Source organism: Rhinolophus sinicus, chromosome 13, assembly GCF_057876585.1.
Source record: "Rhinolophus sinicus isolate RSI-liver-muscle chromosome 13, RSI-T2T, whole genome shotgun sequence".
Lineage (NCBI taxonomy): Eukaryota > Metazoa > Chordata > Mammalia > Chiroptera > Rhinolophidae > Rhinolophus > Rhinolophus sinicus.
Genome location: NC_142513.1, coordinates 50,533,622 through 50,558,663, shown reverse-complemented (window position 1 = coordinate 50,558,663; position 25,042 = coordinate 50,533,622). Strand labels below are relative to the sequence as shown.

Below are 25,042 nucleotides of genomic sequence, written 5' to 3'. Positions count from 1 at the left end.
GAGTCGGCTGTGTGGCTTCTCCTGTGGCTTCTGCGCCTTGGAAGTCCTCTTCCCTGCCATGGCTCCTGTACTAGCTCTCCAGGCCAAGTGCTCTGCCAACCCTTCCTCTTGCCTGGAATCCCCAGACTGGTCTTTGGTCTCCTCTGACTCCGTTTTTTCACCCAGAGACCCAGGTTCTCAAATGGCACTGATGTGGGTCCTCCCTGTGGGACACGTGGGCTGCGACCCTTCAGGCCTCCTACTTTGACCTCCAAGGTCAGGCCTTGACTAATGGAAGTCACCACACACAGGTGCCCGGGGCTCATGGCATGAGAGTGGGAACAGTACGAGAACAGAATCATTTTTAAGTCACTCAGCAAACAGACCAGCGGTAGCTGGGCTGCTGGCCGGGATGCCTCTGTGCTCAACGTCAGAGGCCTAAAGGAAAGGGAGGAGGTGTAGGGCAGCCCCAGGACGGTCAACCAAAGTGGGGCAAGCACGCCTGCCCAGAGGGGCTGCCGTTCCTGCATTTCCTTTTCGTTTTGACCAGAGGCCAGGGGACTGAGCTCCCCCAAGGGAAGACCTGGAGGTAGCGCAGTGCCCGCCCATCTGTCACCCGCCAGCGCTCACCGTTGCTGCAGGTGTGGTTGCTGATACACGAGGTTCCCAGCTGCGTGAAGCCCGTCTTACATCGGCTGCAGTTCCTGCTGGAGCCTTCACAACTCAAGCAGTTTTCATCACACCTGTGTGGGGACACGAGTTCCCGTTACTGCTTGGTGAACAGGCCTAATGCCTCCTACCGCCTCTGGTCTGTGCCCACCCCCTACTGCAGCTGTGTCTCCCTCAATGGCCTGAGACCCCGGCCATGCTTTGGCAGGTCCTTCCTCCCGTTGGACTGCACTGGTGCCCTGGGAGGGCGGATACAGTCATGCCAGCGGGCAGGCACAGGCCCAGAGCTGAGCACAGGCTGAGGTCTCTGAAACGTCCTGCGGCCCACCTGCGTGCCTTCCTGGGCATGGGGCTCCCACCCCACAGGTGGCTCCTGGAGTAGTGTCGGCACTCATTCTTGGGACTCAGGGCAGGCTCCACCCAGTGATGTGACAGACGTGATGGTGGAGCTGGCCTGGGGGCAGCGGGTGCCCTTCCGATCCTGCCCCAAAGATAGGACCCGGGGCTGTTTCTCAGAGCACCACAACCTCAGGGGAGGGTCTGCACAGCACGGCCCTCAGGCCACACCCAGAAGTTTAAGTCTGATCAGAACAGTCACACTCATTAATCTGCATACTGTCTGACTCTGCTTTCACGGGGGTGGAGTTGAGTAGCCATGGCACAGACTGTGTGGGCAGCAAACCCAAGTCACCGACTGTTGGGGCCCTGTACGCAAAGCTGGCAGTCATTGCTCAGGGTCACGTGTGGGCCTGCTGTCCCCACCGCCTTTTCCCAGTCCAGCCCCCAGGGACAGGGTCTCCACCGTACTCCCGTTCGCTGCCAGCCTTCCCTGTCTCTGCCAGCTACAGGCCCCAGACGTGGAGCTCAGACGGGCTGGGCAGGAGTCTGGCTGCTGATGCCTGGGCCTGCCCTGTGTGGGCAGTTCTTTGTTTATGACGCATGCCACCTGCCCAGTCAGCGACTGGGACCTCCACCAGGGTCAATTCTGCCATCGGCTGCCTGCACAGAGCCACCCGCCTGCCCTCAACCCAGACGAGAGGCGATTTTTGTTCAGAAGGGAACACAGCTGGGTTAAGAGCCAGAATTAGGCGCTGTGTGGATACACAGTGAATGGAAAGGGAGAATGGTGAATGAGGGGTTACAACAGACGCGCATTAAGTGGGGAGGAAATGGCTTTAGCATGAGGAAATTGTCAAGATCTTTCATTTTCTCTAAAGTATCAAATGTAAAGTTTTAAGGAAGTCCAAGGACGCCGTTTCCTTCACTACCACCAGTGTGAACGCATCGCGGTCTGTGGCATCTGCTCCTGGGGTGTGAGCACCTCCCGGCAGGCGCCTTGTATCCTGCTTCCTGTCCTCTCCCAGCTACACTGTGCTCGGCACGTAGTAGGTGCTCAACAAATGCTCCTTAAGTGAACAAAGGACCGAAAGCCGCCAACTGAGTTGTGGCCCTGGCAAGCATTCACTGCTGGGGTCCCGTCCTCTGTAAAGGGGTTCCTGTCTGCTTACCACACCCACCGTACTGGTGGGACCTGACACATGCGTCCCTGGGCTCCTGGGGAAGGGGCCGCCAGACTCGGGCCTCCTGCCACGCCTTGCGTTGCCCAGCAGTCTCCAGCGGAGCCAGGAAGGCTGTCTGACGGGGCACATACCTTCTGCACACTCTGTGGGGCAAGCCCGGCATGCCCTCTGGGTAGAAACCCTCGCCACAGGCCGGGACGCATTTCCAGTCTTGGAAGTGGAAATCTTTGGCACAGTGGATGCATTCTTCTCTGCCGGGCCCTGAGGGGTGTGGGAAAAGGAGCAGATGTCAGGGACCGCCCATCTCACGTCCCGGGCCTGCTGCGGTGCCTGAGACGGGGGTGCTGTTCAGATGCCCCACGGCCACCGTCGCAGCCAGAATTCCCAGGTGCCCACTGGGTGTCTGCACTGGGCTGTCCGCGCTACCTCCCCACGTCACAGATGGGTGCACGGAAGCAGGAGCCAAGCTCAGCACAGCCCCCCACTGCCCATGCCATGTCCATGGGCCCTGACGCCAAGGGCTCCCTTTCCAAAAGGCCTGGGGTTTACTTCTGCCACGTGTGGCTTTCAGCACTTGAAACGTGGCCGGAGCAAATGGAGATATGCTGAGAGTGTAAAATACAGACACTGGATTTCAAAGTCTTAGTGTAAAAAAGAATGTAAAATAGTCATTTACAAAATGTTGACCACATGTTGAAATGATAGTAAAATACTAAAATAGATACATTGGGTTAAAGAAGATATGTTATAATTATTTTCACCTGCTTCTGTAGGAAATTTAAAATTGTAACAGTGGCTGACATTTGTGGTTTGCATTCTCTTTCTGTGGGACAGAACGTTGTATACGATCATGGGGGAGACAGAAAGAAGAGATTTGGGGGGAATGGTGTTGACAGACAAGCAGGACATTTTCAACCACAGAGAACAAAGCACTAAGGGCTTATGAGGTGGGGAGTGCGGCTAGAAGACATAAAAGCAATGAATGGAGAATCAAGACTTAGGAAGAAAAACTACAGCTCAGCCAACAGGACTCAGCCTGGGTAGTCACTGGTCTGGAATGAAGAAACCATGGTTTCTGTCCGTGTCTGCCTATCTGTTCGTTTGTTCGTTCATTCAGTCACGCTGATGGGGTGTCAGAGAGAGGCAGCGAGGTGGCTGGATGGCCGACAGCTTAGAGCATTGGACATGGGGCAGAACTCCTCTCAGATGCTTATAGTAATCACGGTCCCTCGTTAAACTTCTTCCCCACTTTAATTTGATTGTGGTCTCAGATGGAGGCCTGACAGCGAAGGAAGTGACATCTGGCCCTCTTCCTGGAGTAGCTTCTGGATGATGAAGTGGCCGCTGGGCAGGCCCTGGGCCTCCCGGAAGTGGGGAGCGGCAGCTGAGGACAGGTGCTTCTGACACCGACACACACAGGACATGGAGTAAGAAGGCTCCTGGAGACTCAGAGCCGGGAAGGGGGGCTGCTCTCCCCAGCAGCTATCCGGGGGTACACGCACACATCCCAGGAGCTGAGAAAGAACCCAGGCTGGGGCGGGGGCACAGGGAGGCAGGGAGACCCCCAGACAGCCTCAGAGCCACGCATCGCTGAGTTAAAGCCCTGAAATGATGGAGAAGTCACTGGATTGAGATGAGAACACCTACAAAGACGCCACAAAGCTGTTTGCTACCAGGCAGTTGGGAGAAGTCGAAAAAGGAAAGTAAATTGAATTCCTGAAATCGAAAGTGTTAGAAAGCCACTTGCCTGACTTTTATGGATTCCAGTGCCTATGACATTTAAGTGTCATCAGTGATGCTCCTTAGTCAAACTGGGCTAAACACCCAGTCGAGGAAACAAAGGATACAAATGATAGATAAGAAGACGACAGGAGAAGCTAGGAGAAGCTGCTGTGCTATCAGCAGCTGAAAATACTTCCAAATGCCGCTTTGGGGGGCTGTGCCAGGAGGGTGGCATTTCTCCCACGGGCTGCGAGGCCTCGGGCATGTCCACACCTGGGAAGCACAGTTGATGCCCACGTGGGGCTCACACGGCCACTCTGGGAGGGTGGGCCTGTCCTGCCACATTTGCCAAAACCTATATCACAGCCACTGATTTAGCAGAAACCTAATGCGTAAATGGTTACTGCAGCGAAAAACTCAGAGACACCCAACATGGGTTTCTCAGAACGAGAACCAAAGTGCTGGGTCAGGAAGGGGAGAGAGAGAGACTTAACCTGAGACGCATCTGAGCCCACAGACTCCTAATGTGTTTCCACATCCTGGTGCAAATGACTGCAGCATGAAACGCGATAAAACGAATGCATTCTCGGCTATTCTGCATAAAAATGGTGCCTGGAAGACATCTGCGCTATGATCTTTGTGGAGAATTATAATCCACATAAAGGTGTTTACTGGAGTCTCTTCCTCTTTGAATAAAATGTTCAACATAAGTGAAGATAACGTACAGAGAATGAAGGTGCCACTTTAAACAGCCTCTTTCCTTTCACCCCCAGACTCCACCCCCGTCTCTGAATCTTTGCAGCACCTCCAGCAGTGCCTTTTCACAGCAAGGGCTGAGCCTCCAGGCAAGACAGCTGTGTCGCTGCGGGAGACCCAGGCTGTTCATTCCAAGTGGGCCCTTGTGGTTTTTCTTTCTTTCTTTTCTTTTTTAATTTTAAATGTCGCAATAAAACATCCGTAAGATAAAATGTACCAGATGAACCACTTTCCGGTGTACAGCAGTGGCCTGAAGTGCCGTCCCCTGGCTGTGCAGCCGTCACCTCCGTCTGTCCGTCCCCCAGAGCTTCATCAGCTCCCCAAACGGAAACTTCATACCCAGTCAGCTGTGGCCCCTCCCCCAGGCTTTCTCGGTTTCAAGGGAGTCAGTCCACCCACCTGGGTGAGCCAGGTCCCAGGACTGTGGCACAATGAAATCAATGGCCCTCCCGTGTGGGCGATGAACTCACCCACGCAGGTACGGCAGGTGTGATGGCATTCCCCACATTTGATCAACTCCGAATCAAAGTAGGTGCCCGGTTCACAGTCTGGAACGCAGCTGCCCCGTGCAAGGCTATTGCAAAGGAAAAAAGAAAAAAGGGCAGGTTTTTATATCCCTTCCAAATTCTAAGTGAATGACAATTTGCCCTCCAACGTCTTTCAGGAGAGGAAATGAAAGTCAGTAAAGCACAGCTCTGTGTCACTTAAAGTTCCAGCTAATGAAAGGAGGAAAAGCAAGCGACACCCTGGCCACCTGAAGCAGAGTGATGGGCCCAGGTCCTGTCCCCAAAGCCTGGTGGTCTGGGTCCTGGTGCAGAAGGCCAACTCCTCACGTCCTCCCCTGGTTTGTGATGGCATCGCTTCACTGATATTAATCAAACTTGACCCCAGACCCCAAGAGGAGAACTTGAGCACGTGTGGGTTACGCCTGGGGGCTCAGTCTCCCTGCCTCTGCGCCTTCCGCAAGTGCCAGCAAGACTGACCCTGAACTTGGATCTTTTCCTGCCTCTTCCTTGCTTGAAACTTTCGGTCCTTCACAATGAACTGGAAGTCAATCCATGCCTGGGCCCTGCCGGGGTCCCCAGCGTCCTCATCACCTGGGGTCCTTCAGAAATGCAGTCACAGGCTCCATTCAGCATCTGCATTTCACCCAGAGCCCTGGCGACGGCAGTGCTCGGGCTGTGAGAAGCATTGCTCTTGCAGCCCCTTCCCAGACCCTTTTCCTCCTTTGACCCCGCCAGGTCTTCTGGTCGTCCTTGCCATGTCCTCTCCCCAGTTCTTAGATCCAAGCTATTACACATTTGAACACACGTAGAGAACCCCTCCCTCCTGTGTTCCTTGCCCCACACGTGCTGACATCTCTGCTTTCTTAAACCCAGTAAATCATTTGTGGAGAACGTGGCCCTGGGTCAGGCACTATTCTAGGCACTTTATGTAGCTTCACGAGGGAGTGTAATATCGTCCCCCATCCCTCCCCACTTTACAAATGAGGAAATGAAGATGTATGATTTCAAGTAACCTTCCCAGCGCAGCAGGGCCAGTAAGCTGACCTTCCTTGTTGTTTCTTAAAACGCAGGTCCTGCTTCTAGACACGGCACCATTTTGAACAGAATGTTGTCCAAGCTTCCAGACAGTCACTTGGAAGGACAGGTCATGACGATTTGGTTGCATTAAGTGCAGTTTGGTTGCATTAAATGGGCTAAACAAACATTTTAAAATATTTCAATGAAAGTCACTGACCCAGTAAAATGCTTTTTAAAGGAGACATGCTGAGGTTGGTGGAAGAGGCAAAACCAGGAATTTAAAGATCTAAGGGGCATCCTTAGGGAGCAGACCCCCTCACCCAGGAGCCACCAGAGCTGGGAAAAGAGAGAGAGGGCAGAGCATGGAGAGGAGGGAGGGAGGGCTTATTCAGAGTCCCACCTTGCTCAGACTGGGACGGAAACTAGAGGAGGTGGTGGGGCTACTGCTGCCTAAAAAAAGGGGGCGCCCTGCTTCCGGCAGCCAGCCCCACTTTATAAGATAGCATCAGCGCTCACTTTCACCAATTCTCCAAATGTTAAACAAAAAGGTAGAGGTGTTTACCCATCCTCTAACTTTTTATCTTAAACACTGATCTCTCGGTGAAAATCTGATTTTGACAGACTCCATCTTCACCCTGGAAGCCTGTGGACTTCTGAAAATTTAGCTTTCAGAACAAAGTTGCCAAAACTCGGTAAATCAATCACAGAAAAGAAACAGAGCAGGAATATATTGCGATTCTCCAGGTTCAAAGGAAGGGCTTTACCTGAATCCTTCTTTACAGACAGTGCACTTCTCGGGTTCACCAATGCACTTTTTACAGCTTGGGTGGCATTTAAGGCAATTTTTCTGACCTGGAGAAAAAGAAGACGAGGAAAAGAGAAGGGGGAGAAAGGATGTGAATCGAATCTGGGCAAATGAGACGCCGATGTTTCAAAGCAGGGTTGACAGAGCAGCTCGTCACCAAGTGGTGGTCTCCAGAATAGACGACATAGTAACGACAAGGCCAGAGGCCATGTCAAGACTGCAGGCCCAGGATCAGATGCCCTTTCTTTTCTGGAGTAAACCGAGTCCTCAAACAACCCTGCTGGGCCCACCCAGAGGAGACCTGCTCCGGTTCTGCTGCTATCAACAGGGACTGAAGCCAGTTGGCTCCTGGCTGACCGAACAGAGATGACTCAGGCAGCCTTTATGAACGTGATGGGGACCCACCCAAGGGTGCCTCCGAGCGCCCCCTACTGCCCTCACAGGGGTCTTTACTGAGCACATGGAGGTCGTGGACAGAGACATGAATCTATGACGCCCACCCCACCTCCTGGGGAAATTCTGGGGCATCACAGCTGCCTGCACGTACTTGCATGTACCTAAATCATTATCTAGGTAATTCCTTCTGCCATGTCATTGCCAGCACCTTGCATTCTGGGGCTGGAAGCCAAAGGCTGTTTGCTACACTTCATGCATTCCACATGTCCCGGGTGCTCGGGAGCACACGTGGGGTCAATGAGGGTGGCTGCTTCTTGCCGTGGGAACTGGGTGGGGGGGAAGGAGTCCCCACCCCGAGAACAGGTCTGGTTGGCAGCTGAGGGTAGGTGTGGCAAAGGCTGTGAAATGCATCTTGAATGACAATTGGTTTCCTTCTAGGGTCTGGTTATTTGATGGCTTTCTGTGTCGTCAAGGACATCCCGGCTGCCTCTCCACGGCAGTGCTGTGACAGACCCATCACTGGTCCTTTCTGCACAGTTAAGGGCCCACACCTACGTGATGGTCAATGTCCAAACGGTGCCTTCTTTTAACCTGCTTGAGAACTATCCTCCATCAGTTTAACCCAAATCCCCTTTTTTGTCTCTTCCGGGGGGAGCTGAGTTTGTGAGACACTGGCATGGGGTCCTGGGCCCCAGAGCCCCCGCCTATCTGCCCACCTTCCTGCAACTAGTAGAATGAAAGGACACCTGGCTTCTAAGCTCAAGACCTACCAGTCCTGGGCCCTCTGCCCTCTCTCGGCTTTGTTTCCCCATCTGTAAGACGAATGAAGCACCGCCTACCTGTTAGGGGTGTGGTCACCATGTGTCAATTGTACCAAGAAGACTAACCCATCTCTTCTGTCCAGCAGCCTCCTCTGCATCTACGGAGCCTGCAAACCTGCCCACACTTCAATCCCAAGTTCAGCTCAGCAGCTCTTCCCAGGACGGCCTTTCACCCAGCACGTCCATAGGCTGGTGCCGGCTTCCGCGGCTGCCCCACCCTGCCCCATGCACACGGCCAGGGCTACAACAGGGCCCACAGCAGTCTATCCCGGGGGAGAAACTGCCGGACAGAGAGCAGGGCCTCCTCTCCTGATAGCTGAAATCTGACCGAGCCTGAGAGTGGCTGGCCCAAGCCACCTCAGTGCCCATCTTCAGTAATGGACAGATTCGCAGACGTGAGACTCCTTGGACCCCGGGCTCATTTCAACACCACTCAGATCACTTTGCACTCTCCTGCTGGTTTGTGTGTGATCCGCTATTTTAACTAAAGGATCTGAAGGCTTTCATTTCACCATCACTCCCTCCCTTTCTCCCTCCCTCCCAGTAAGTGTCCTTTCTCACGGGAAGCAGAGGCAGGGAAAACCCCAGCAGGAGAGGGGACCCCAGGCCGGGGGAGGGCCTCACTCATCACTTCTATGCCCCATGACACGCACTTACTTTCATCAGCATAAAATCCGTTAGGACAAAGGGTCACACAGGTATTTGTCTCCTGCTGGTGATAGAATCCGCGGCGGCAGGACAGGCACTGAGTGGGGCTCCTACCAGAGCAGGTCTCACACCCCTTGTGGCACCGGCGGCATCGTCTTGCTGCTGTGTCCCCAAAGTAGCCCAAGGGGCACACACTCACGCACTTCCTGGGGAAGCAGGAGCAAAGCTGAGCTGCGCCCGACCCTGATGGCCAGCAGCACCACCCACCACAGTCAGGCCAGCGGGCTGCAGGGGACCTTAGCTGCCCCTCACCACCCAACTCCACCTCCCAAAACAAAGCCTGCAGGGGTGAATGTTAACCAACCCACTGATGCCCACTGTCTTGGTGAAAGCAGCTGAGAGGGTCCTAAGTACACAAGGGAGGGCCAAGAACTTGGACAGGACCCTGGGAACCCTCTCCTTTCCAAGTCACCCCCCAGGGAAGCACCACGTGATGGGATTTGACTTTTGGAACTTTCAGCTCCAGCAAAACCCCACCCACGGTGCCGTCGGGGAGCGGGTCTCCTGGGCAGTGAGCAGTCTGCAGAATGACCGCGTCTGCACAGGGCAGGGCGACTGTGAGAGTCACGCTGCACCCCTGCTCCCCCACCAGCCACACCCCTGCCTGGGCACTCAGGGAGGGAGCTCCCAGTGCACAGCCCAGAGCGCTGACGTTTAGAACAGTACTGGCCCCTCAAATGACATTTGTCTACAGTTCCCAAGTGGTCAGCCCTAGCATGCTCAATGTGACCCATTTTAGTTTCACAAAGTGGAGAGAAAAAAGTTCACAAGCACAGACACGACAACGCCCCACCTCTGACTTCTCTGTCATAGACACGAATTACTTGTGTGATGAGAACACAGCATTACTAAAACTTCCCAAATTCGAAAGCGGTGAAACGCACTGTGATTTCCTTTCGGGGGCATTACATTCATTCCTAAGTAGGGCACACAGGTGTGGGGGCTGAGAACACAGCTTGAAACAGGCCCCGTTGGCGGTGTGCTAAGGGCTCCCAGACACGCAGATGGGAACCCCAGCCCGTTACCTGCTGGTCTTGGCGCTCCCCAGGCTGAAGTGGACACAGTTGAAGCACTGGTCTGCGCTGGGGCCATCACAGCCTTTGTCTCCACACTCCGGATGGCACACACCTTAAAGAAACAAGCATTTCCTTTCACCCATAGAGATGCTTTCTCCGTCCAACCCAGCCCCCTGGGACCCGGTATCAGGGTCTCGGAGCCCGGAAGGGTCAGGAGACACTTCCCTACGGGTGGCGGGCTTACAGGCTGGACGGCCAGACCACGGCCTTGGGCATCCACCCCCACGGAAAAGCTGGCCACAGGGAACATGGAACCTGGCGCTAGGCACCCGTGTCAGAGGGTCTCATGACTCTTGACAGACAGGCTGAGAACAGGAGAGCCATTGGGGGTGGGGCCCCAGCTCTGTGACTCCATGTGCACGGTGAGAAACCAGAAGAAAGTCTGGGACGGACACATGAGAAGCAGGGCACAACCTTTTCGGTGTGTCTCCTGCACCAGAGTCATGGTGCTGGGACCAGCCAGCAGTTTGTATTTCCATCATAAAGGACGGAGCAACACGATACGGGGTGTGCAGGATGCTTGAAAAGCTGCTGACAGACAGTGACAATCCCACGGGAACGAAGCAGGAAAGACGAGGTGGGAACAGGATGGATTTTCATGGTTCAGGACCATGGGGCATGGCTGTCTGGGCAGGTCTGGGGCAGGTGGGGCTGGCCTCCCACGTGGGCTGCACCCCTTTCAGCAGACCTCCTTTTTGGCTTCCCTCCCTCTCGTCCTCGGCAACAGGCCACAATTGTCTTTGTGCAAGTTCCATATTGCCTCCCCAATTTAACTCTGGGGGCCTGTGTCTCTGCACAAGCGAGGAGGAGAAATACAGGGAGCTCAGTGGACTCCAGCAAGCCTCAGCCTTCTGGGTCCTTCTCTCCGGGTGTGTCAGAGGGAAGAGCCCAATTTGAAACGTGGATCAGCGTCAGGCTGGGGTGGGCAGGTCCACACCTGTCCTCTCACCTTGGCCTGACTCACGTGAACAGAACACAGCATGCCAAAGCTGGCATGCAGTGCGACGGCCCCACCTTCACCCCCTCCCTGACCCTCCTCCGCTAGGAAATGGCTCAGGAAAGCCTGCCCGTGCAGGGAGGGGCCCAGTGGGCCATTCGGAAGGCTTCTGAGTCTTAGAAGGAAAAAAACAAACCTTCTGTAGGGTTTTAGTTATTGGAGGGGGTGGGCGTGAGTTCAGAAGCAAAGAGGAGGTGATTTGCTGGCCACCAGCATTTCATGGGGACGCGAGGGCAAGACAAAAGCCCCCATTCTCTAATCCACAATGGGTCTTTGCTGAGAAGCACAAAGCGCTCTTCATTCATCTTTCAAGGGCCTCCAGACCTTCCCAGTGTTAAGCCCGGTTTATTTTCCTTCTCTCCCCAAATGTTGGATATTGTTGCTATTTCCAGAGTTTTCCTTGTGGGTCCCACTGTGAACCCCTTTCCAAGTGGCGCTTGTCCCCACTACACCACACCTCCTGGTCTGGGGTGGGAAGGACGCTGGAGTGGTTGCTGATGGTCGGTTGTGTCAAGTACGCGCAGACCGCCACGTCCGAAGCGGCCATTGAGCCAAACCACCCACCACCCGCTCCCCAGCTCCGGACTGTTCACTATTTTGGAGCCAGTTCTCATTTGTGTTGCTTCTCGTCCACCTCCGCCCAGTCCACTTATGGGGGCATCCAGAAATCTCCCTTCTGCGTGCCGTTTGTGCTGGAGACTTATGAGCTTGGCCACTGGGCTCCGGCCCCGGCCAGCCAGGACGGAGGCGGCCCCGCTTAGGGAGCAGTCTCTCAATCTTAAGGAGATATGGGGGGACAGGGAGCAGACAGGCCACTTCCTCACTCTCTCCTGGCACAGGAGAAGGAAGTGCCACGTGGGCAGGAATGGTCTAGAGATATTGTCCCAGCACCTGGAAAGGCAGTTGGCACAGGGAGAGGCTCAGTAAATACCTGCACAGTGGCTGAAGGTGAGAAAATGGACAAAAGGAGGGGGTGGGACCTCGGCACGCGCAGGTGTCCTCTCCATTCACAGACAGAATATTCTAGAATGTCCCAGGACAGGGATAGCCTTGGGGAAAGACCTGCCGTGGTGCCTCTGGCTGTTGGCTCACGCATGTGGACTTCACCCCTTTTTCTCCCTCCCAGGGCCTCTGTGCCGTGGAGAGGTTAGTCAGTAACCCAGAGGGGAGCCCCATGCAAGGCTGGGGTCCACCCAACTCAAGGGCAGCGGAACACCAATGGGGCATCTGCGAAACGGGCCGCATCCGGCCCCCCACGCGAGAGGTCAGTGACACTGCCCACGCCAGGATGCTCTGCTAAATATCTGTAGGCACCTTCCCCAGCACGGCTCTCTCCTGGAGTTACCTCCAAACGCCCAGTATCAAGACTCCATTCCTCCACGAGGCGTCCTGAGTCAGACACCTGGCTGGCCGTCAGAGACCCGTCACTCATCGCCCCTCAGAGCGCCTGTGGTTTTTTCTGTACGGCTGCAACTCATGCTCCGGGTGAGCATGGGTCATTTGTGTTGCAATCTGTGCCTAGGTCTCCTTTTCAATGAGTCTTCAATTAGTCCTTAGGTCTTCAACTAGTGTGGAAGTGCCTGAGGAACCCATGGCCCCCTGTGTCACTTCCCAAGGCACCAAATAAGTGGGAGGTGAGGTCCTGTGCTGAGCCTACTGGCTAACAGATGGCCCCCTACAGGGCAGTGACACAGGCTGATCCGGAAACTCTACCTGAAATCTACTTTGTGACCCAAATCCAGGATTGAAAAACAAACTGTACAAATGTTCTCAGGACAATGACAGTCCTACCCTCCCCTCGCAGCCTGAGCACCTCCCGGTTTCCTGCCATCACCCTGCTCCCAGCCCCCATTACGCCCTGAACCTGTGGAAGCCATGTCTGGACTGCGGCCCAGCCAGGGCCAGCTCTTCAACCGGCATCCTGGGTGAGTCACTCATAGCCACACCACGTGCTCTCCGGCCACTGGACACCGGCTCTGTCCCAGCAGGCTGGCCATCACCTCAAAGCTTTGCGCCTTCACTACTGCGGCCACTGAGGGTCCCTTCCTCTCCGGCCCACTGGGGCTGCTGCCCTTCCTCCCTGCTGGGCCCCAAATGGGTTCCACACCCTCACTCACTCCAGGAACACAGAGCCCCCTGCCCCTGGCCTTCCGCCCTCCTCTGCCCTCATTCCCAGGGTCCCTGTTGGCTGAGATGCCAAACGCTGCCTGCCTGCCTCACTTCCACCCCCTTCCCAGGCAGCTCTCCTGCAGGCTGTGGCGGGGTGCCTGACACCCCCATGTGCCCCCTACTGTCCTTGGTGGGCTGGGCTCCCTGCTCCACCCCTCACTCACCTCACCTCCTTTATGTCTCCCAGGGAGAGCTGGCCCTCCAGCTCTGCCTGCCCAGTGCCCCCGCCCCCCCCCCCCCCCCCCGCTGCTGCCCCTGGGACTGGGCCTATCCCCCCCTGCAGAGTGGGCCAGAACCTGCTCTCTGCATTCTCCAGAAGCCTCCTACCTACCCAGGTGCCCCTGCAAGCTCCTGCCTCAAACCCCCTCACCGTTGTGATAAGCTCTGCAAAAACGTGTTAATAATTATTGCTGCATTTGAAAATTACCCTGACCTTCCCCCCCCCCCTCTCCCTGGGTGAGCCCTCCCTGGCTTGTCTGTGACCGAGATGCCACCGCAAAGGGCACCAAGAGATGCCTCTCCCATACGCCTCTGGACTGTGTGTCAGACCCAATGCTGCTGCTTCCTCCCCACCCCTCCTAGAAGCCCTGTCTCCCTTTGCCCTCCAAGACAGGGCACCCTCTTGCTCTCCCACCATGTGTCTCTGGCTCTTCTAGCCGTTATTGGCACTTGCCCCCCTGAGACTACAGGGAACTTCCAAGCATCAGGAACCGTGTCTTAACCCGGCAGAGCCCCTCCACCCCTCCCCATCCAGGCCACGCTCAGGGAAGACAGAATGAGGGCTGCGGACCAGTCCTATAGTGAGATTCCAGGACAGGGTAAGGTTAGAGTAGGTAGTGGATTTTAAGGGGGAAAAAAATCATCAGTCCTTTATTAATAATTACTGAATCTTGCCACAGTTTATAAATCACAGGGGGAAACAGAGCAGATTAGTTCATACATAATTCAATGCTCCATTTTAAAGGAAAGGTACAAGAAACTTAAAATGGAATCGACCATAATTTATGCTTGATATGTATTGGTGGACTTCTCCATTTTGTTACCTTTCCCCCCCAGAAGCTATTAGATAACTCAAAGCATCAACAGTCTTCGATATTACCCATCATTTATCAAGGAGCTGTAATATTTCGCTAAGGAAAACATGCCCAACCAGAAATGCTCGGGTTCCCACAAATCACTGTGGGATGGTGCAGGGGGAAAGGAATACCTTTCTGCAGAACATGCTGACAGAAACCGTGACCAGCCCTGGCGTGGGAAGCTGGGGGCCAGAGCCAGAGGCCTGGCCCTGGTCAGCTGGAGGAAAAGCAATTGCCTGGAAGCATCTTTACTTCCGGTGAGATTCTGAAGCCATTTCGTGTAGCGTCAGGACCTACTGACCTGAGGTCGTGAGACCCTCTCCTGGGTCTTTATCTCGGCCCTTGTGGCTGGTTTACGTCCTCACTGCCAGCTCCTTGTCTGGCTATGCTCATTCAGCCTGACCATCCTGGGCCCTCATTAGACCCTGGTCCTTCCCACATTCTGGGTGCAGGATGGAAAGTGGATGGACTTGAGGGGGGTCAGGAGGCTGAGACCTGAGATGGGGGCCGCTGAGGAAAAGGGGTGCCTTAGGAGGAGACTCATTAACCAGAGGGCTTCTGGTTGGGCATATGGAACCTCAGTTTCCCAGCCTGGGAAGGTTGGAGATACTTACTGGTTTGAAGCATACTTACTGGTCTGTAAAATATTAGGAGAGCCATAGGTGGAACGAGCTGTGTGAGTGCAAATTACCATCATTATTACGACTTCCAGGAAAGAAGGAAGACAGACAATCATAACCCCCACCTTCTGCCAGGAACAGCCCCCATTCTAAGAGCTATCGTGGAAAGCCAGCACTCGCAGAGGCTAGCCACCTCCTCTGGCTTCAGGTTCATTACCTGTGTAGTCTTCTTCGTCCTCGGGAACCTCGGTCTGGGACGGCGACACAGCGGCCTTGGGTGGCTCCAGCTCCGGGGCTGAAAGCTCCAGCATCCGGGATCGTGACTGATGGGAGCTGAAGGAGTTGTAGGGGTGCTCAGCTGTGCCGTACAAGATGAGGGTCCATTCTTTCAATTTCCCTGGAAGGCACCAAGCCCACAGAGTCACCCTGGGGTCAGGAAACCTCCCCTGGGAAGCTCTTGATGGACTTGGAGCCCTTGGCCCGGCCAAAGGCGTCTGAGACTCACAGATGTGCCAGACGCTGCCTGGCTCCGGCCTCCAAGGCTCCCCCCACAGCAGGGCTCTGTGCCCCCATCTCCAATTCCGAGTCCCCCAGGGCTGAGGACACACCTGCTGCCCAGGTCCCACCCTCTGCCCCGGCTCTCCCTGCAGCCTCCCTCGATAGCCCCACCCCCATGACTAGCAACAGCCTTCTCCCCCCTCTTGGATTATCCAGTGGGTCAGTCTGGGGCCAGGCCTGGCCCTGCGCCCTGTCCTCTGTACCTCCAAATGTCACAACTGGGCTACACCGAGGACTCCTGCTATTTGGACCTGGAACCCTGGATCACAGGGACATTGGTCTCGTTAGACGCTTTCCTTCGCAGCCAGCCCAGGGCAGTGGGGACATGTGGTGGGGTGGCAGTGGTGGTGCAAATCCAAATGTCCAGTCTGGGTGCAGGGTGGACCTCCTCACACACACTGGATGGGGTGTGGGGTAAATGAAAGGTGGGTGCGGGAAGAACCGTGGCTGACAGAAGCACCCAGCCACGCACAGTGTGTGGGCAGAGAAGGGAGGCAGCAGAGATCCCGCCCCACCACCTGTGTCCACAGGGCAGTGATGGCCCACGTGCTGTTAGGTGTCTCACGCGTGAAGAGCAGTGGGAAACCTGCCCAATTTCCAGGGGAGCTCCCTGATGCTGTGAAACGCATCGGACGCCGAGCGCCACACACCTGGGGCTGGCTCTGCTGCAGGCCACGTCTTTGGGCCTCCCTTTCTCACCAGTGTCGCCAACATGCAGAGCCATGGGACCATGTTGAGGCAGTCACTGCTGTCATTCTCAAGACAAATGAGGGGCTGAGGTCCAGTGTGTCCTGCCCGAAGACATGCTGCCACCCCAGCCTGCAGTGTCTCCCCGCTGGACTGGCCCACCACAGAAAGCAGCGCTACCAGCTGTGAGCCTCCTCAGGGAAGCCTCAGGACTGGCCTGCAAGGCCCAAACGAGGGACAGTGTCTTCGTGAGCTCCCCATCTGTGTTGGCTGGGAAAGCCCTGGCTTCCGTTTCATTTTCTGTCATTGGGCTTCTCAGCAATCGGAATATTTTAGGCAAGGGGAGTTAGTGCTGAGATTCTTCGTTATTTGTGATTTTTTTGTCACTTCTGCCTCTACAGCTCTGCATCTTCCTTGTGAATGGCAGGCCATCTGTCTTTAGATATCTGTCTAGGGGATACTGTCGCAACGTGTGCTGCTCTGCCAGTGTACCTTTTCATTTGTTCCAATTCCAGGCATCGTTAAGGCTCCCGAAATCCTGGACAGGTCCCAGCTTGTCCACACGCCCCATAAGCCTGTGGCTGTGCCCTTCCTGTCCCATGTGGCGTGTGGAGGACAGAGGCAAAACTGGCCTGCCGTTCACAGGCCACACTCAGGCACTCCTCCGAACGGCGTCCGACTATGAATTGCTACACAACATAGCACACGGAGCAGCGTGTCTTGGCAACCATCGCACTAGCTAACCAAGGTCCCGGTCCCCCCCAAATGCCTGCAGCCCCCAAGCCAGCCCAGGTCAGGCCGCAATCGCCTGGGCGTCTCCCGGCCAGGCCAGGATGGGGAGCATGTAGGTCCCTCGATCTGCAGAAGCACCGCTGTGCTGCCTTTCCCAGGACAAGGCCTTCCCAAGGACCCGGTCCTGTAGGCACATGGGGCCACCTCCCTAAGGCATCACTAACACAAGCGCCATAGTTAGTGACAACACAGCAAGTGCGTCTCACGGCACAGGTGCAGAAACACAGCTCCGACTTATGAATCATCATCCATTTTCAACTCCTTACTGTCACAAAAGCTGTATTTCAAACCCACAAAAGCCGTATTTCAAACCCACAAAGGGGTCTGGGCACTTTAACGACGGAATGACCAACTGTGATTACATGATAGGCACCAGGGCCTCTGGAAGCTGTAATTTGAGTGGAGATTTATTTCAGTCTTATATGAAGTGTCCACAAACCGCCACCAAAGGCCTAGTCACTAAAATTAGATTCTTATTTTTGGGGACAGTTTTGGTAACGACAAACAAGAGGGGCCGCCCTGAGCAAAGAATCAGACGTACCACGTGGAGGGAGGGGGAGTGGGACGAATTCCAGAAGCCACAACTATAGAGCCAAAGAGTTCTCATCATCAGGAAAAAGCCATTTCTTCTCTTTTTTGTGTGTCTATATGAGATGATGGATGTAACTAAATGTGTTGTGGTAATCATTGCACAATATATATATCTCAGTACACTTGAAAGAAAAAAAGAAAGAATTCTAAGACACCAGCAGCAAGGGGCTGGGGGGGAGGCTGGGGTTCAGGGGTGGAAGAGAGACTTCAATTTTATTTAAAAACCCACAGCATATATTCACTTTCCCATATATATTTTTTTTTTAGAAAATACCAGTTTTACTTTAAAAAGCTAGGAAGAAAATGGCTACAGTTAAGGGTACAGTTAAGGGGAAAAAATAATTAAAAAGCTGTGGTATTCAGAGCTTTTGACTTACAGTTCTGAATAAGTAATAAATATAAATGGCTCAAAATCCAAAAGTAAAGGGAAGACAGATACCATCTCTCTCTCTCTCCCCATGGGCACCCCGGTTACCTGTTTCTTGTGCTTCCTTCCAGAGGTACTTTTTTCTTATCAAATATGAACCCACATCCTGCCCAGTCCCCTTTACTAGCACACCTGGTATTCTGCACCTGGCTTTTCCCACCAACATCTTGGCGATAGTTCCATCACTACATCAGAGACGTGTCACGGCATTTGCTTAACCACTGCCTACGATTGTTTCCAAACATTTGCAATGACAAGCGGTGCTATAACTTTGGTCACACAGAAGGGCCCCAGTGAGGTGGGCAGAGCTAGGACCCTGGAGCAACATGATCTGGGTTTGAATCCCGACTCTGCTACTTCCCAGCTATGTGATCTTAGGTAATTACTTAACCTCTCTGTTCTTCAGCTTCCTCATCTATAAAATGGGGGTCATAGCAATAACGATAAAAATAATAATAGTAATAATACTACCTACCTCATACTGCTGTTTGGGGGATTAAATGGTTTAACGATAGCAAAACAGCATAGTGACTGGCATACAGAGATGCCACGTGTTTGATATATACAATGTAATGAGCACATCCTTTCATACCTTCCCCACCATGCAGTCCCAGCTGCACAAGTCGGGGGCCAGTACAGACTGAGGCAGAGATACACAGCAACGTGCGGCTCTGGGCTCTGGTCTTCAGAGTGAACCTCTCCCTCCTGCCAAGTGAACCATTCTCCATCACCCGGAGCACACAACACACACGGGACCAGGTCCCAGTGCCACCTCCCTCTGCCTGCACTAGCCCCAGAGGCTGCACTTGCTTTGGGGAGATGAGACGCGTGGGGGTGGAAGACCCACAGAAGGGACAGAGGGAGCACACAGCCAGACGCCGAGCCCACACTCAGCACAACTGCCATCAGAGGCCGGGGCTTTCCCGTGGGTCTGCTTTGCACAAAGCACTTGACAAAGGTGCGCTATTTATTGTTCAAGACACTCGGAGTGCCTGTTCAAGGTTCCCTGAGAGAAACCCAAGTAGGGCCGTTCATTTCTTGATTGCCAGGAGAGGGTCTTAAAAGCTGTCCAAATCCACATTCTTTGGCTCTCTCCATCAGATTCCTGAGACTGGAGAAGAAAGATGGGCAAATCCACCGCATAAGCACTTGGGGACCGCACCTCCAGGGCTCTGCCTCCAGATGGCACCAGCAAAGCCTCGGCACCTAACTGAGAGGTGGACATAACCCTCAGCTAATGCCTGCAAGGCCGCCCTTGGGGCTTTGTCATCAGTCCCATCTCCAATGCAGCATTTCTCCTCAATGAACTGAATTTGCAACGAACAAACAGGATGACGCCTTTTATTCACAGAAAGCACCAGAACTAAGGAAAGACGAGGGTTGAATGTGCTCGTAGGAAACCATCAGCAGTAACGAAGCTTTAACCCTCCCTGGCGTTTTGAACTAAGCTTTCAAATTCCTCAAGAGTGGAATTTACAATTGGGGACAAAGCAGGTTCAGTGGGGGAAGGACTTGTTAGATTAAGAACTCTGAGCTCATACTTTTGACTTCCTGGGTTGTCTTTGGCCATAAGAGAAATGATTAATAATAAAGAATTTATTGATTCTCCCCCTCCTCCATATTGAAACTGCACAGGGAGAAATTCTTTAGTCGAAACATAGTAAAGAAACAGAGGCCTAGAAAAATCGAGAAGTCTGTTTCAGTCTAACACTTTGGTGGAAGTTTCTTACCTTCTACGATCCAGTGAACCTGAGTTAGAAAGTTTACCAAGTTTAACGCAGAGGAGGTTTGGATGGAAGGAATAAACAAGGCTCACCTCTGTCTGTTTATATAAAAATATACAAGAACACTTTAAAGGGTGCATTTTATGGTATGTGAATTATATTTCAATAAAGCTGTTATATAAAATATTGTACACACACACACACACACACACACACACACACATACACAGACCCTCAGAGCCAGATATAAAAAACAGGAGATGGCACAATCTTCCCTACGATCTTGTAGACATAAAAACCCTTAAATATGATCCTTTCAGTGCCAGGAAAAGGATCTGAGGCTCATACGCTCCAATGTTTATTTGGGTGAAGTGTAAAAACAAACACACCTTCGGTAAGGAACAATCACCTTATCCAGTACGGCATGCATAACATCACATTTTTTGTAATGGCACCTACAAGGTTAGCCAGGCAATGCTGAAATACCGTCTTCTAACATTTTTTCAAAGTACTAAATCAACAGTTTGGAATGTCAGATACTACCACCTAAAGACAGTACCTCTTCCCCTCACTCCTATCTTTTTGAGTCTTTCCCCAGACATGGCCTCTTTTCATATTTCGAGGCCTGTTCTAGCATTTACTAGCACATTGCTAGAGTACATGCTCATATGCTATGTCCTAGTCTCTCATTTTCAGACATTGTCCAAGGAGTTCTTGTACTAGACACTCAGAATCCTTACTCTCACCCCACCCCTAGCATACGTGTTCTCAATACTTCCCAAACACAATTTCTTACTGGGTCACTATTTACCATCTTCTCTCCCACTTCATTTCCTGGGAGAGTTTCTTAAGTCTTCCAACTTATCTACTGACTTTCTAACTTTCACCTCATAGTTTACATTTTCAAGGCATTTATCTGTTTCTCCTGATGTTCTTTTCAAATGTAGCATCCTGCTCCTGTGTCATAGATGAAATATTTTCTCTTCCCTGAGGACATCTATGAGATAATAGAAATTACATATGGGTCTCTGCCCCCGGTACCCGGTACAGTGCACCTGACACCCTCGTCATTTCCTAAGTGACAAGAGCACTAGAAGCATCTGTTGTTCTAATGAGGTGACGCTGGGTGGCTCCTGGAGGGTCTGGTTATCAGACAGCCCAAGTCGCAATTAGAACCTCGGAATTTTCAGCCTGTCCCCCACTTCTCCACAGTGGACAGGGACTGGAAATGGAGGGGATAATTGGTCGTACCTACATGAGGACACCTCCATAAAAATCCCAAAGTATGGGGTTTGGGGAACTTCTATGAGGGTAAACTCACCCACACTGGGAGGGTGACACACCCCACCACCATGGGACAGAAGCTCCTGCACTCGGGACCCTCCCAGACCTCACCATATGTATCTCTTTATTGGGCTGTTCATCTATATCCTCTGTCATGTCCTTTAATAGACTGGTAAATGTGTGTTTCCTTGAGCTCTGTGAGCTGCTCTAGCAGTTAACTGCACCTGCAGAGAGGTCTTTAGAATTTCTGATCTATAGCTAGTTGAGAAAAGCCCAAGTGATAACCTGGGCTTGTGACTGGTGGAGAGAGGGAGGGAGAGAAAGAGAGAGACAGAGACAGAGACAGAGAGAGAGAGAGAGAGAGAGAGAGAGAGAGAGAGCCTTGTGTGACTGAACCCTTAACTTGGGTACTATCCCTGGGTAGACATTGTTAGGACACCCAGCTGGTGTCACAGAGAATAGCTTGTTGTGGGGCAAACCCCCCACACATTGGGTGACCACAAGTGTCAGAAATGAAAGTGTTCTGTGTGAACAATAAAGTAGACTCACAGGACAAAAACACAGTAGGGAAGAACTGGATTTTTCTCTATTCAGGAGGGGAAAAGTGAGTTTTTCTATTTTATAAAACCAATTGCTTTTTTTTTTTTTTTTTAAGTTTTCTTTTGCTGACCGAATTGCCCTTTTCCCTCCAAGTTTCTTCTCTGTTAAGAGTCTGTTTTTGCTTTAATATTGGATATTTTCCTCAAATGTCTGGTGGTCCTTGGGGGTTCTTTCGTATTTAGTAGTGAGGCACTAAAACTCTGATAGAAAGTTTTGTGTGTTGGAATATGGAAATGTACTTTTTATCTGTTTATGCATTTTGCATATAGCAAATTTGCTAGCTTGTACAATATGAGAAAAGAAATGTTATTAGAGCATAGCAGGTGGCTCAGATGTAAATAATGTTTACATAGTAAATGTAAACACTTCCCATCAGAAATAATGGTGGTCAGAAGGCAATGTAATATTGTTAAAGTGCTGACATTAAAAAAAATACTGCCAATCCAGAATTCTATACCCAGTCAAAATACCATTTGAAAGTGGGTTGAGTCATGGCACCATCACAATGATTTCCTCTAAGCAGAGTTGAAATCAGTGTGTCAATAAATGAGCAAATAAACCCATTTTTAAAAGCAAACAAAAAATTGGGTTGAAATAAAGACATTTTGAAATAAATCCAAGCCCAGTGAATTCATGGCCAGCAGGCCAGCACAACAAGCAATAATAAAGGATGGTCTTTAGGCAGAAGGGAAATTACATCAGATGAAAATTTGGATCGACACAAAAAAATAAAGAGCACCAGAAATGGTAAATTTGTAAGTAAACATAAACGAATAGATTTTTTCCTCTTGATTTCGTTCAAAGACCAAGACCGCTTATCGCAAAAATATCACTTGTAAGATGGAGTTTGCAGTGTATACAGAAGTAACATATATGACATGACTACAGCACAAAGTGGGTAGTAGGGGGATGGAACGACACGGTTATTAGGTCCTTACATTTGCAAAGTGGGAAGCAACATGAATTCTAAGTAAACTGTAATATATTAAGGATGCATATTGTAAACCTTAGAGTGACCATGCACATATGACTAAAAGCCAATAAAGGAAATAAAATGGGTTTAATAATAAAATACAAGGATTCAATAAAATAAAAAATATTTATTCCAAAAAAAAAAAAAAAGCAGAAAAAGAGGAAAGTTTTTAATACTGTTGGATTTAGTTTGTTAGTATTGAATTGGCAATTTTCATATTTATGTTCTTGAGTGAGACTGGCTGAAAATTCTTCATTCTCATAATGTGCCATCCTCATTAAACTAACTAGGGACTGTTTCCCCAATTTTTCTACTGTCTGGAAGAGTTTATGAAATATTGACATTATTTCTCCATTTAAATATTTAGTAGAATTTGCCAATGAATCTATCTAGCCTTGAGTTTTCATCCAAATTATAGAATCAATTTCTTCAATAGGACAATTTAATTTTTTTATTTCTACCTGTGTCAATTTAGTTAAGTTGCATTGTTTTGTCCATTTCACTTAACATTTCAATTTTTTTTGGTCATAAAGTTGTTTATAATATCTTCTTATAATAATTTTAACATATACAGAATCTATAATAATGTTCCTCTTTTTCATTCCTGAAATTATATAGTCTCAGTTTTTTCCTTGATTGGTCTTCCTAGACATTTATCAATTTTATTATTATAGTTTCTTCAAAGAACCAACTTATGGCTTTGTTGATCCTTTCTACATGTGTTTGTTTTCTATTTCATTATTTTCTGCTATTTTAAAAATTCCTTTTTTCTGCTTTCTTTGAATTTATGTGGTCAGTCTTTTTCTATTGTCTTAAGATGGATGCTTTGCACAGTAATTTTTGCCCTTTCCTCTTTTCTAATACATGTAGTTAAGGCCATACATTTCTCTCTCACCACTAGTTTACCTACATTCCATTTGTTTGGATATGTGGTATTTTTATTATCATCCAGTTCTAATGATTTCCTCATTTAAATTACATGTGTTTCCTTTGAAACATGACTTATTTAGAAATGTTTTTCAATTTTCAAATGTATAGGCTTTTCCTAGTTACCTTTTTTATTTTGATTTCCTAAGTGTAATGTCAGAGAACAGGGTTTATATACTACCAATGCTTGGAAATACCTGGAAACTTGACAAATGGCTATGATGTAGCCATTTTTCATAAATAATCCGTTTGTGCTTCAAAGGAGAGCGTATTTTTCAGTTGTTGGGTACAGTGTTCCAAAAGGTCCATTACACCTAACCTGTCAACTGTGATGTTCAAATTTTCTATTCTCGCTGATTTTTGCTGTTTTATCTATCAAATATACGTGAGGTATGCTGAATCTCCTACCCTATGTGCGAGCCTGTTTTTTTGTCTTTGAAGTTTTAATAAGTGTTTGCTTTATATATTTTGAAGCCATGTTAGACTTGAACCAGATCTTTTACCAATATGCAGTGACCCTCTTTGGCTGTAGTAACGCTTTTTACCATGACATATCTATTTGTCTGATGCTAACATAATGACACCAGCTTTCTTTTGGTTAGTGCTTGCTTGGTATATCTTTTCCCATCCACTTTCTTTTTAACTTTTCAGTTTTCTTGATGTCTAAGATATCATTCTTGTTTTTAGTTACATCAGGCAGTCCCAGCAGGAAGCAGGCAGCATAATGAAACGAGGATAAGCCAAGGAGGTTTAAATAAAGAGACTATTTACAAGGGTGTGAGCAGATCAACCAAAGCCTCGATGGTTGGTGGGTTTCCTTGGAGGGAGTAAGAGAAGGGGTGTCAAGTCCTTAAGGATACAGGCAAAGGGGAGGATGGGTCTGTGATCTTGAGGGATATTGGCTGCTGAAGGGAGATGGAGGGATAAATACCTCATAAATAAATATCTCCTTCCTCCCTCCTCTCTCCCACCAGAAGCTTCCCCTTGGCTGAACTCAACCATAAGAGCTGGCAGAGAGTCTGGGGAATAGGCCAGCTCCCTAAGGCAGAATGAGATAGAAAAGAGAGTCTGGTGGGTAAATAAAATATGCCTGGCACAACAGCAAATACGTTAAAAAACACACACCCTGATATGACAATTTTTCTTGTAAACAAAGCAACTCGTCTGTTTACCTTTATTGAAACTATTGATAAAATTGGACTTATTTTTAACAACTAGGTTTGTGTGTTCTAATTATCCTGTTCCTGACATTCCTAGTGCCAGACATAGGGGTCCACATCTTTTAATACTTCAAGTTTTTCTTTGTTTGGGGGTAATTGGTTGGCAATTTAGAAAAAACATTTACGTTATATTTTAAAAAATCAGATTATGAAGAAAATCAAATCATAAACAACCTAAGGGAAAATTATCAGAACTATGGAGGAGAAATTCAAGATTATCTTTTAAAGTACGTAAGTCAAATAGCAGACCTAAAAAAATACCTATAGCAGCTCTGACACATAAAGGGTTATTACATCTGTATTTTACAAGGAGTGTTTACTAGCTCGGTAACAACATGGAGACCTCTGAGGACAAAAACAAAAAGGGCAATTTTCAAAAGAAAAATTACACTTTGTATACAAACGTTTGGAAAAGTGTTCAC

The 25,042-nt window shown here is 50.4% G+C and overlaps 1 protein-coding gene across 2 annotated transcripts in view; it reads right to left on the bottom strand.

Annotated features, from left to right (window-relative positions):
* Window positions 1–25,042, bottom strand: part of PCSK6 (proprotein convertase subtilisin/kexin type 6) — a 127,305-nt gene that overhangs the window by 2,116 nt on the left and 100,147 nt on the right. The window contains exons 14-21 of one of the 2 annotated variants that reach the window (XM_074318149.2): window positions 15,055–15,234; window positions 14,851–14,889; window positions 9,925–10,027; window positions 8,849–9,045; window positions 6,934–7,021; window positions 5,117–5,220; window positions 2,300–2,429; window positions 610–722 (exon numbers count right to left, since the gene is read on the bottom strand). In XM_074318149.2, the coding sequence (XP_074174250.2) occupies window positions 610–722; window positions 2,300–2,429; window positions 5,117–5,220; window positions 6,934–7,021; window positions 8,849–9,045; window positions 9,925–10,027; window positions 14,851–14,889; window positions 15,055–15,234 (954 nt within the window). The remainder of the gene's footprint in view (window positions 1–609; window positions 723–2,299; window positions 2,430–5,116; window positions 5,221–6,933; window positions 7,022–8,848; window positions 9,046–9,924; window positions 10,028–14,850; window positions 14,890–15,054; window positions 15,235–25,042) is intronic. The other variant, XM_074318150.2, reaches the window with a different exon arrangement.